At 43.3% G+C, this 13,716-nt stretch overlaps 1 protein-coding gene across 3 annotated transcripts in view; it reads right to left on the reverse strand.

The window, feature by feature from the left end:
• Positions 1 to 13,716, reverse strand: part of WBP1L (WW domain binding protein 1 like) — a 64,528-nt gene that overhangs the window by 22,380 nt on the left and 28,432 nt on the right. Inside the window, exon 1 of one of the 3 annotated variants that reach the window (XM_075758022.1) lies at positions 5,133 to 5,317. The exons of 1 other annotated variant lie outside the window; for it this stretch is intronic. In XM_075758022.1, coding sequence (XP_075614137.1) covers positions 5,133 to 5,172 — 40 coding nt within the window. In that variant the 5' untranslated portion in view covers positions 5,173 to 5,317. Of the gene's footprint in view, positions 1 to 5,132; positions 5,318 to 13,716 lie in introns of those variants that run through there. One more of the 3 variants, XM_010312756.2, reaches the window with a different exon arrangement.

The following is a 13,716-nucleotide window of genomic DNA, read 5'->3' on the forward strand; positions in this document are numbered from 1 at the left end:
AAAAGCCAATTATTTTCTCCACCTTCCAGTTTAGTATTGGATCTTTGCTGGAGCTCTACGTGACAAATTAAAGGTCAAAATCTGGGGCATGATCAAGACAGGAGGCATTCATGGAGGTCTGTAGGTTGCCTGAACTGCCCCTTGCTGCAAGAAAGGATGGAGTCAGACCTCCTTATCCTACTTTTGTAAAGGTTTTCAGTACTAAATGGTTGGGTTTAATGCCTGTAAATCTGTTAGGATTTATTGTGTCTGAAGCTAATGCAGGAAATGGAGGGAAATGAGAACTGATTGACAGTGGAGTATCATTACAATAAAAGGATCAAGGCACTTCACACTTTTCTAGTCTGAAAAGTCAGCAGTTAACGTGGGAACACTGTTGCTATGTCAAAAAAGGAGAAAGATGAAGATGAGGAAATTCCAGACCAGTGTGGCTATTCTCCAAGCTGAAAATTAATATGTGCAACTGCAGCAACAAACACCACAGCCCACGCTCAAAAGTGCATAGTTGGCAGTGAACCACCTACAAAAGATGACTCCTCAGCTGGCATTAACCAGGTAACCAAAACCAGCAGTGGCTGATATCACAGAGATCTAATAACCATTTTAGCTTTTTGCTCTGTCTCCTCTTTCCACAAAAATCTGGCCTCCATTACCCTAAATATGAGCACCTTGCATTTATACGGCCTCTATGTGTCATTCAGCCTGCCAGAGTATTCATCCTAACCTTGGTAATACCCAGACACCCTGGAAAACACTTTGAAATGTGACTTGCATTTGCTGGCAGCAGGTTATATGCCATTCCTCTCTTCTAGGATAGTCATTTTTTTAGACCTACTCTAATTTCGTATTCTCTCCAAACTTTAGTACAGCATTTGTCAAGGTACTACATAGCAAGTTACTATTTGAACTGGAAGAGATGGGGATTAATAAGGGAATGACAGGGGTGAGTAAGGAACTGAATAACAGGCATACAAACAGTGGGACACAGTGAAAAGCCCAGCAGCAGGCTGAAGGGAGACTACTGAGCTGGTATCCACCGGAGGGCAAGATGCTACTGGTTTTAACAGGACTCGGGCTCAACCTGTGACTGCTCCAGACCTTCTGGTTTCACGGCTCTCACAGGCGACTTTGGTAATAAGCATCTATTTAATAATTTAAAAAAAAAAAAAAAAAGAATAAATCCTGACCTAGTTATTTCACTAATCTCATTATTCGTAGGCAGCAATCCCTTGCTTTCAGTACTCAGCTGCACCTATAACAACAAAGCAGAGTGGATTTAAGTGACACAATCTTCAGAAAAATGTATTTAAAATATGTTTTGAGTAACTCAATCAGTATTTGAACAATATAAATTATTTAAGAACCCAGAGCAACAGAACAGAAGTGATTGTCAATATCTTAAATACGTTAGAAACAACCAACAGGAAAAACTGTTTGATACCCACTATTTATGATTTACCACTTGGCTTTTACTCAAACTCACATACCAGACTATCACTAGTGTTGGTTAGCCAAGCCCATCAGCAATAGCTCATGAGAATGCAAACACAAAGCTACCAAAGAAGATGAGCATCGCTGTCAGAGACGAGACTCAAGTGGTAGTAGGTTAAAATTGTAACTGAAAATAGTAGGCTGAAATGCCAAATCTTGTCATAGGGTTTATTGCAATTCCTGGTTTGCCAGCTGCCTCCCAGTTCCTAACTAAAGTTCATCTTAAATACAGAAACACTAGATCCTTTCAGAGAAGCACAGCAGGTGGGATCACAGCAAGGACAGGTAGAACCACAGGGGCACCTCAGGACTGACACTGACCCTGAAGCCTCTGGTCCTTCTCCCATCTTTGTAAACACTACACTTGCTAATCCTTTGGAATGTAAAAGCAAAAATCCACCATCTAAGCAAATTCCATGTCTTTGTTGGATTCAATTTAACAAAAGCACGTAAGATTGGTAAAGATGAAACCAGCTTCGATTGCTGCGAGTTACTGGAACATCGGATGCCAGCCCTTGCCAGCACGACAGGGGATAAATTCCTTTAAGCCTGCCTTACAACAGACAACTGAGGCCAGGAAATAAATCAAGTCTGGACATTTCTTCATAAGAAACCCACCACAAATGCCGTTTTGCCGAATGTGGAAAAAAAAAAAAGTGTTAAGTGCAAACATCCAAATACTTAAAGTATAAGAAGTGGGGGAGGAATGATGCCTGTGAGCTGTCCCAGGCACAATAAAGACCTCCAAAATGGGAATTCTCATCCACATTTATTGCTTCACTAATGCCAGCATCAGGAGAATTATATTTAAATCACCATGATTAATCACAGCCACAGCAGACCCATCTTCACCCCTAGCAGATGCAGAACCTCTGAGGTTTTATTAACCTTTATCTGAGCAACAAATGTTTTGTTGTATCCATTTATCTTGGGAGAAATATTCTAACAACCTTTAAAGGAACACTGTCCTTTCACAGATCGTGGACCCTTTGGTATATTTCAGTAAGAGCTGGTTTCATTTTTGTTTATCACAAGTTTCACTTTCAGACTCCAAGAACTGCACATTCACATTTTAAGCGCCACGTGAAAGTGTTTATTTCCTTCACGCCTTGCTAGAAGCTTCCCAGCTGTAGTCCCAGCCCTTTCATATTAAAGATAGATGCTTCTAGGAAATTACAGCTTTGAGGAGGCTGTCTTGCATTTTGTTGTTTTAAACCACCAACCAGTTGACAACACTGAAAACCACCAGCAGTTAAAACTAAAACTGAAATGTTTAGGAATCCAACATTTTAACCTTTTTTTTTTTTTTTTCCCCTTTTACATTTATGCAGTGAACTACATGAACCTGTCCAAGCTTTCACCTGCAACCCTAAGAAGAAATGCTCACTTAAAACTGAAAGCTGAGATCCTCTACCATCACGTTTCCTGGGACGGGAGCTTTAAACATCCACATTGCACTGATGTCAGACAGAGCTGACCTAGCTTTTTAGGTATTTAAACATCATCCCCACTGCAACAACAACAACAAAAAACCAAAACCAAACACCCTATTTTTACCACGTGTTTAGCAGTCCATCTGCCATGCTGCAACACCACTGGGTCCCAAAGAAGCAGTGAAGGCAGACAGATCCAGGAGAACCAGCTCTTCTGTGTGGTGCAGCAGCAAGCAAGGGATGCCTGTCCCGGGGAGCCAAGACTCTCACCGTGACCATTTCCCCCTCGTCAGGCAGCTCACGGGAGGGCACCCCACTTGGCACCTCACCCATGTGCCTGCGAGGTGCAGCCCAGGATCAGCACCCCTTGTGCTGAGTGGGAACAACAAGAAAGGACACCCCAGACAACCAAGTGTTTACAGTCCGAATGCAAACACAAGAGACAATAGAAGCGGATGCGTGACAAGATGTTCCTGAATTCCTCCCACACTTTTAATTAAATAGCACTGTTCACTAACAACCCTTTTTTTCTGCTTTTTTAGAAGTGGAGGAAGAAATTGCTGAATACTATCTGCATGCAGGACACAATCACAAATATTTAGATTGTAAGTCTAAAAATTATTAAAACTCAAGATGATTAAAAGTAAGAAAAGTTCAAGCAGCTCCACGAGCAGCTCTTTCCCACTATATCCTTCATCAGTGGATAAAAATAGTCAAGAGCTTTGCTCTTGTGTTCTTGAGGCAACACCTTTTTTTCTGCTTCCTGTAAATGCCTCTGTATCAATGCCAAAAGTTAAAAGCAAAGAAAAATTACCAGCCAGCCCATAAGATAGCCAGATGGTTGCAGTTTAAGCAAATAAAGCCAAATTACACTTAACTTCTGGTTTTACACCTTACACAGCAACTCAATTGTCCCCAACACCTAAAACAAAAAGATTAATTCAGAAATAGGAACATTAGATAAAAACACTCCCATGAGACTCAACATGTAAGCAATTTGAGCAATCTCAACATTTAAGCCAGCTATATCTCACTGCAAGTTGAGAGTTACCTAAAGCCATTCAGCCTTCACGCCCAAATTTCCCTCTTAGGTTCAGTTCTGAGGTTTTCAGGGAAAGTCTCTTTGCCGAGCGCTAACAAGTGAACTATTATTATAGCTATTGCATCCACTTACAGAAGGTTATTGTGCTAGAGGTAGTTTCTTATGTAAAACTGTTTTCAGTTCAGCAGGGTGGGAGGGAGGGGGGGTGGGAGCTGCATGTCACCAAAAACTGAACTGATAAGGGAAGAGACACAGCACTGTTTACTCAGCAGTGTACTGTAAGTCCTTTCGCCTTCCTTTCTAAACAACTGAAAGTAGGTAGGTTAAACATGCTATGGTCCAATCTTGAATTTTGAATTCTGAATTAGAAACTGCAAGCGGCACTCTGATATCATGGAATATCTACTTATTGTGGATTACAGATCCCAGCAGTGCTGGGAAGAGTGTACAGTTAGATTCCCCTACAGACGTGCCTCCCAGACCAAAAAAAGGGTTTGCTCTCCCCGAGCCTAGGAACACATAGTTGGCACCTCCTTCAGCGGGGAGCAGCTGGGCAGTTGCTACCGTTTCTCATTCCACTCGACATTACCAGCTATTAAATTATCCCAAGTTTCTTGTTCAAGCTTAAACTCTCCCAGAACAATTAAAAAGTCACCAAGCTGGGGGTCACAGCACATCGCCATTTTCCGTTTGGTGACCTTTGTCAGAGATGAGATATATATAAATGTCTTTAAAAAAAAAAAAAAACAAAAACCAAAACCACAACAGTTTAATGCTCAAAATACTGTCTGCACAAGAAAACGGTTCCAAGTTTGGCATGTTTTTTAAGCAATGTAAACACAATTCCTTATTAAGAACTGTGGAAAGTACCCTAAACCCCAACCAAATAAAAACTACACGGGACCATGACACAAAGAGGCACCCTGCCACAACAAGAGAGCTTCTTTCCCCGGCTCACAGTTTTACTCCTTCCTTGCTAATAAAAAGCGTCTCGCACTACCGTGCTCCACGATCAAACACCACGGGTGGGGAAGCGCTGTTTGTACGGTTTCGTTTTGGGAAAGTCAGAAATAATCTCCTGGGGTTGGGGGGTGAATAAAAATAAAAGCAAGTCAGTCACATCCTCCACCTGAGCAAGCAGCTCCCACTGCACCAAAGCTAGTTACCTGTCTGAGACCCAGGAGGAAAGGCATTCTGCAGGCTCATCCTCTGCACCAGCGCATGGGAAGGTAGGAATTTAAAGTCCCACAGTGACCATCTCCTTATCTGCTGTGGGCAGCCCGCTCCTCCGATCCTATTTAAACCAGGGCTTCCTCGGCTGGGAATGCTGCGTAAACAGGGTCCTGGGACACTTGCACGCACTCGCTGGCTCCCCCTCCTCCTTCCCCTCCCACTCCCCGTGACATATCTCAGACACAGCCCAGCCGGAGTGTTTGCAAGAGGGAAATGACATCAGGTCGGGCAGTTCTAAAAAAAAAAAAAAAAACACAACAAAAAAAAACCAAAAACAAAACCCCAACCAAACCCAAAAACAAACAAACAAAAAAACCCCCTGAACCTTAAGAGAGCTGCTGGTTAACAGCAGCTGTCGGGCAGCGCTGCCTGTGCAGGACCCTGGCAGGGAGCCATGGAGGAAGCAGAAGCACTCTCCTCCCTGCTAAACGGATGCTACGAGTGGAATCGATTAAAAATGTTGGCAAGAGCCGACGGCTCCTCAGTGATGATTAAATCTCGCTAAGCAAAAATAGACATTTAATCTGTTTTTGAGGAGAAAGCCAAGTTTGACGCTGCTTGCTGAACAGCGCTGGAGCCCTAGGGGCACCCACCGTGCTTTCTCTGAGTACGCCCAGACCCCAGGGACCTGGGTAAAGCCTTCACAGATCCAAAGCACTCCCATCCCACCTTCTGCCTACCACCGCAGGTCTGTTTTTTCTGAGCAACTCTTACGGCACTGTTCAACACTCAGCCCCCTCCAGATAACAGCCATCCTACCATAGAAATGGTGACAATTCCTCTGATTTCAGTAGGACCAGGGTTGGGCCTCTCCAGGATCAGACAGGTGATGGGAAGACATTTTAATCCATCTCTCCCCAAGGAAAACACGACTAGTCCCAATGGAAGGTTTCTCATTCTACTTGAGCTCATTTTACATTTTCATGCCAAGGGGCAATTAAGCCTTATAAACAAATTTATCATCTGGTGCCCAGGATGGCATGTCTTGTTTGTCCTCTCCCAAGTAAGGAGTACAGCAAGTTCCACAGCAGTGTAGGAGATGACACTGCAGAAGGTAATCTAAATTTAACTCCCTTTCCTACCTCCACTTTGAAAGTTCAGCAACCTCTTTTTTTTGGGCTTCTCTTTAATCAGCAGCTGTCCTTGTCTGTCGGGGGGGACTGGGACACCACCGCCACTCCCACATGCCCCAGCAGCAGCTCCATGGATATTTGACAGAGGGGCAACTCCCCTAGCTTTTGGCCTCTTTGGCTTTTGGAGCTCAACACATTAAAATATGTTGACGAGGGAAGGAATATACTTTTTATCCATAGAGAGTTCACTGAATCCCTTTTTTAGCAGCAGTTTTAACAATAATTTCAGGACTTCAGAAGAGAGAGAGAAAAACCACATATAATTCTTACAAATGCTAATTTGCAACAGCAGAAAAAAAGAGATTTTAAAAAAAGGAAAGAAAAAAAACCAACCCAGAACAGAATCCCCCCTGGACAGCCAGATAGCTTGCAGCAGTGTCAGAAAAAGACACCCATTTTCCACATGCCAAACCCCCTCAGTGACCACTGCTGCTGCCTCCTCCCAGCCCAGGGTTGTTTCCCAAATGAGAACCCCACTGTGGGTGTCCTCTACACAATTAGGCTGTAAGACTATACACAAATATTACTTATTTTTACACCAACTTAAAGCTTCCATATAAACTTGCCGTTTAAGGTCAGCACATCTCTTGTTTTTCCCAAGGGAAAACAGGCACATAAGTAACTTCCTGGAGGATACGAAACGTCAGCGTTAACTAGCATCAGCCAGGCAGCGGGATTTTCCAGCTTTTGCGCTCTTGGCTCAAACAAACTCAACCTTTGCTTTTCCAATTCTATGGACAAACATCAGCGATATAAAAGGGCAGCTTTCTGTTTTAGTAATCTGGTCTGTGGCCTCACACTGTCCTTTGAAATATCCGATTTTGGCTGTTGCTATCCAGAGCCCTGGACTAGGCAGATCCCAGGGCTGAGCCAATGCAGCAATTTCTAAATCCCTACTGTCAGAAGGAATCTAACTTTAACCACCCGCCTCTCCCCCAGCACGTACTCAAAAGGCAAAGCGTCATTCCAGATCTAAGACAAGTTGTGAAGGACTATCAAAGGCAGTTACTTAGCGAAAAAGCAAAAGCATCCTAATTTATGTGTGAATTTAACAATCCTGGAAAGACTGACACAAAAAGGTGGTTTGCAAGCACGCATTACCACATTCAACTGCAGCAGCCACTCTTGCAGTCTCTGAGGGGCAGTGGCCAGTAACACGCTCCACAAACTCTGCTATAGGTGACTATGGACAAAGCCCTGGAGAAGGGGGAAAAAAAAAAAAAAAAAAAAAAGCTGGACGAGTTAGCTCTTACCCTTATAATCCCCTAATCAATACACTTAGAGCCTTTTCAAAACACCTAGGTTCTCCTAATCTTTGCAATTGCTTTGGATATTCCAACTAGTATGATTTTACCCCCCTCCTCGGTTTGTTTTTTTTTTTTTAAGTTCATAAGTACTTGCTCCAATACTTTGTCTTGCGGTAACGAGTTTCATAGACAATGGTTGTGAACAAATAGTTCCTTTCATCAGGAGTGAATTCACCACCTTCTAATCTGACTTTCATATTATTAGCAGGTGGGAACAGAAGTCCCCATCCATCTTCTCACCCATTCATTACTCTGTACCTGTTAGCTATCTTCTTATAGAACATATCAATCTTCCCCATCCTCTTAATGTAAAAATCTTTTCCCAAAGCCTTCAGCTGCTCATTGCCCATTTCCAAAACCTTTCTAATTTTCTATTGCACTCTGCTTGGGGGCAACGAGAGCTGAAATAATAATTATTTTAATGAAAGCAAGAGCAGCTCTAAGGCAGGCTCAGCATGGCTTTCACTTCCTTTATACGAACCCGGGGTTTAACATCTGCAAAGGCCACCCATCAATGACACAAGACTGTATCTATTGGGATATAGCGAACAGAGCAAATACAGCTTTTACAGTTTCTCTGTAGATGAATCTCTTGAGGGCTCTGAAAGTCAGAGCTAATGTCAGGACAGATTATGGGATCTACATTATTTTGAAAATTTGCTTGTTTAGGCAGCCACCACCCATCCTTTTTTGGCATGTCAGTGTGGATCCCACTACAGGATAATGGTGACCAAGTTTCTTTTGAAAAAGAGGGAATAAAGACCTCTAGGCTTTATCAGTCTGTAGTACTGCTCTCCTGAACATGCCATCTGCCCCAAACTGATGTCAAGCAAAGGATGCTCCTTGGCACCTTCACAAGCCCAACAGAGACTGTGCCTTGTGACCTCAGATATTAGCATGCAACTGAAATAGATGACGGAAGTCGTTTGGGCCATTTTAGAGTCACTTTCCATGTTTGATGGGAGATGCTTGCAAGCAGGTTTAGTAACCCAGCAAGATACAATATCCATTTTGATATCCCCTGAGGAGACATCTTGACCTTCAGATGATCCAGTTATGACAACACGATTGGAACAAAACCTGAAGTTGCGCAGCTTAAATCTGTCAGGCTTGGAGCACAAGGCAACTCTCAGTTGCTCCATTATTAAAGTCCTAGGCAGGGAGAGGTTTTTGAACAGTAGATATGGGTGGTGTGTAATATCCCCTCAATTAAACCTTAATACCATGGTTCTGCAGCTATATATATACAGGTTGACCATAAAGTTGGAACAATTTTATCTAATGACTATTCCATTTGTGCACTCTGTTATTTTCATGTTAGTAACAGGAGCATCCCTGGAGCATCAGCTATCCATTTTCATTAGTCAGCCCACAGCCTTGGGTGCTAGAACTGAGACTACACAGGTCTGTCAGGCACTCAAAACAAAGTGTGAAAGAAGCAACCTGAATGAGGGTGACTTTATCTTTCCCCATCCTGGAGATGACTCTGGGAATAAAGAAAAAAAGGGAAAGAAACATACAGAAAGGCATAAAAGCAGATCTCTGTTTCTCCAGAATAAGACAACATCCAGGAACAACCAAGCTCTGCCTTGACAGCAAATATTCTAAAGGGGCTTGTTTGCTAGCAAAAACAGCATGAGACATTGGGAGATCACCAACACTCAAACAGTGATGCAATACTAGTTCTGCCTAGAAACCATTTCTGGCTAGCCACCTGCCTGCAAAATCTGCCTGCTTGTTGTCAATTCCGGAAGAGTGAAGGGCCATTTTCCCACCCTAACAGCACCATTACAGGAACATGATGACTTTCCAATATGAGGAGCAGGTGCCTTGGGTTCATGTAACATATAGCATTGGCGCTGCCTACAAAGAACGTCATTGACTAATTCCAGAAGACAAACAGGAACAGGTCAGTCTGATAATTTCCCAGGACCTACAGGACCTAGAGTATCTACTTTATTGGTTAGGGGACACATGGTCCAAACCAAACCTTTTAGACCCATTGTGTCTAGTACTACTGTATTATTTAGGAGTGTGGTAAAGTGGGTCCCCCAATTTGCATGCAGTTCAGCTACAAAGCAAGGACACTGGAGTCACTTGCATTTAATGTTTGTCAGGCCAAAGCAACTTAGTCATTGTTTAGAGAGAGCAAAGAATAACTGCAGGAAAAGACACCATACATGCTGGAACTGGTTTGTGAGCCAGTGCTGCAACCAGTCTGCTGGATCAATCAATTTTGATGTGCAATGAAGCACAAAGGCTTGGAGCAGTTATAATCTGTCCTGGGGCAGATCCCTCTTCCCTGCAGCCTGTCACTGCTTCTGTCAACTCAGTGGTGTAGAAGTACAAGAAACTTCTGCAGCTTACTAAATCAAGATAAGCAAATAGGGACAGTGCTTTTCAACCTCAACTGCTGTCACTAGTCTTTGTCTCTGAATAACTAGTTAACCAGAGAGGAAGAGACTGCACACTTCAAAATGTATTCAGTGTTGCAGAGAGCCCCAATGCCAACAGCTCATGCTTGATACCAATTGAATCTTGATTCCAACTGAATCCTGAACAGCAATTGTCAGCCAAACACACAAGTGCAAATATGTGCCACATCTTCCACCTGAAAGCCATGCATGAGTACTGAACCAAAGGAGGGGGCAATACAGAGGAAGCCACTACCCACTCTGTCACCTGGTATTTCAGTGGGAGCCTGTCCTCCTCTTCGCTTTTCATATGTGGGTAAAGAAATACCAACAGTAAAGCACTTTCCTTTGCAATTTTGTACAGCAAATGATCCCTCAACTGAAGCTGCTTTCAGTATTAAGCTATCACAAGAAGGGCACTCAAGAAAGGGCAGGGAGAGGACAAGAGATGGATGTGGAGGAGATACGCAAGAGGAGTCCTCTCCAACATCCATCCGACAGAGGGGAGAAAAGAGGCCACGTTCAGGCTGTTCCAGACACTCCTACCCACTCTGCTGTTTAGGTGATGGGAGAGTGGTGGCAATGAGAAGTCCAGGCTCCCTCTCTGAGACCAAAATAGTTTTTGCTAAGTGTAGCTTGAAATTTCCAACCCTCAGTGACATTGTTTCCCACTGCTTTTTCCCCAAAGAGGAGAAAATGATAGCCACAGGTCTGGCATGCTTTTTTTCACAGCAGTGGAGTTGTGGCCAAGCCAATGTAATTCTAATGCCAAAGATTATTTGCATCATCTATTTTCTATGACCACTGTTTCAATACCCAGGCTTGCCATTCAAGCCCAGAGGTCTTAAAAAGCTTTGAAGTCCTTTGCCACTGAGGCAAAGGGGGACTAAAGAGTTGAAACTGTCTTATTCAGAGGTCACTAACTGCTTCAGTGGAGACAAGGTCGATTCTCTCCCTTTAGCATTCCCAGGTTTTGGGCACCGATGTAAGGCTTCAGTTTTAGTCTGGAGTGGGTAATGAAGTCACTGGAAAGCCTACTCGGCTTTCTCTGAGCCTGCTGGGAGGGGGAGAAGGAGGAGAGAGGGGGCAGTTCAGCTGTTAAACATTTGATGAGACTGTCTCCAGGAAGGCTAGTGTGTCCGGGGTGGTGCAGGGACACTAGCCTGCCTCCTTGCTTTTTGGCACTATAGTTCTTGTTTTCCTAAGCCTGTGTATGCAAACAGGACCTTTGGTAACAGCTCAAGAGGAGACGATCTGCTCCAGACAGGGAAGAAGGCAGAGCCTGCAGACAGTAACGAGATTCCCCAAACGTGGAATCAAGACAGTAAATGTCTTCTGTTCTAGTTTTAGAGTCTTGCACCATGTGGGTACCAAAAATACAGCCTGCGTGTGTCCTTTGGTCACATCATCATCATAGGAGACAGCATTGTTCCAAAGCTGCTTACCAGCACAACCTTGATGGAGATCTTAGATGCCCTACTCTTAGAAGTGCTATTTGTTTTCTCTCCAAATGACAGCAACTCACTATTTTTAGTGCTCATCTCATGTCTGCTTGGCATTTCCCTTGGGCGTTACCCTTGTTTCAGTGTTGGTGCCAGCTCCCACGAAGCATTTTTTTGGTGCCAGAGGGGCTGATGCCAAGTCTGTCTGTCTTGATGCCAAAATGGCAGCTGGCTTTATTGTTGAGACAGGATTTGCCAAAGCTAACAGCACTAGTGCTGGGGTGACTAGCATTGTTTTTAAGGTTTTCTTCTTCCTTAGTCTTCTATTGCCTCTAGATTTCATGGGATAATGCTGCTCTAAATGACACTCTGGGGTCCTAGGAGAGGGGTTTTTTCATCAGGGTCTAAGGTAACGGGCAATTATACAGCAGATTGTCTTAACTTGTAAGTCCTCAAAGAGAAGGATACTTACATACAGGAAGAAATTATCTGGGATGCAGCACTATCATTGCAGGGCCCAACTATGACAGAAACAAGCCCCCCCTGCAAATCAAGCAGGACTTAATCTCTCTCAGCCTGCCAATGCATTTAGAAAGCACCAACCACAAAAACCAGAACCCACTGAAGATAAGGGTGGTTACGTGGCATTTCATCACCAAGATATACCTAAGACAGAAGTCTGGAGCAAGAGAAGAGGGTCCAGGATCAATCAAATTGCTCCACATCACCACAAGCAAGACCCAAGAAAGGTCACGGCCTTTTGCCCCTTTTGCACTCTCACAAGTGCCACTCTGCAAAATGCTACTGTTCAGATAAAATCCAGTCTTGCACATGAGGCACAGGCACACTGACCATGGGAAACACCCACAGAGATGTGAATAGACAGCACATGTAATAGGTAAGCACACGTGTACAAATGCATGTAATTTGAAGTGATGGTATCCCTGCAAATTAGGAAGTATTTTGATGTTAACCTCTGCTACTTTTCTTATAAACCTAAAAACCACACCTTGTTCAGAAACAGTGGTGTCAAATGGACATCCAATTGCCCAAAGATGCTTACCTCTTTCTTCAGGAACAGTGCAGTTAGCCATTTTAACCAATTGTGTACCTCTTGTCAGGTTAGCTTTCTCATCATGTAAGACTTTGCTGGGGGAACTGTTACTCATACAGCCTGGTCAGAGCTTTCTGAAGTTTGCTGGTCTTTTCTGAGCTTAAGTTTATATCTGGAACAAATGTAGAAAAACCCCCAAAATAGCAGCAGTCTTGTTTTCCTCAGATGACTTTACAAGAAAGAGGTCTTTATTGAGTTCTGAGACTTAAGTTTTTGTTTCCAGAAGAGCACCACTTCTACATGGGCCGTACCCTTCTTGAGAAGAACAGATTTTCTGGGAAATCCTTTAGGGAAACAGACATCAGCAGCTGTCTCTTTCTGAGCACCCTGCTGGATATTATGGTTTGATAATGTTACAGAGCAGAGCAGTATCGCATAGGTTATGCTGAGGCGAAGAAATGTCCTCAGACTGCCCTATGCATGTACAGCCTCAAGCACTTTCCTACTATTATCCTTGGACTTTACACTCCAAGCTCTGCCGTGGTACCTACATCCCCATCAGTAGGTAGGTTCTGGGCTGCACAGATGACTGGATTTGCAGTACACAAACCACAGACAACTGGTTTAACTGAGTCTTCTTCCTCTTAGAAAATACATGTGGATCACAATACAGTACTCACAAAGTTAAAGGTATGTGAGTTAACCCAATGGGCTGTGCAGTACCTAGAGTTTTACAAGATTTCTGTTATCTAGCAGAAAAGTAAACTCATCTGAACTGCTACAGGTAGGCTGAGGCTCAGAGTTTGTGGTTAGAGCCTGGCACAAACACGAGGAAAGCAAAGAGACAGGAAGACTTCTCCTTTTCCAAAATGAAGAGTACTAAAGATCATGTACATACATCTTCATACAACCAAAGCGAAGAATTAAAGGAAACCACAAGTTTAACTATTAAGAAAGCTCAATACCACAAGCATTTAAAAGATCACAGCACAACAGTATTAAAGGCATCACTTTTAAATCACTAAACAAAACTCTAAGACCTATTAGATCTTAACCTCCATGGTTAAAAACAACTTTAAACATGCAACTTTAGGAAAAACCACTTCAGAAAAACTCATCTTAAACACAAGCTTATCTTTTCAAACTTGAATTACTGTGTTGCTTAGG

Source organism: Balearica regulorum, chromosome 7, assembly GCF_011004875.1.
Source record: "Balearica regulorum gibbericeps isolate bBalReg1 chromosome 7, bBalReg1.pri, whole genome shotgun sequence".
In the NCBI taxonomy this organism is placed as follows: Eukaryota; Metazoa; Chordata; class Aves; order Gruiformes; family Gruidae; genus Balearica; species Balearica regulorum.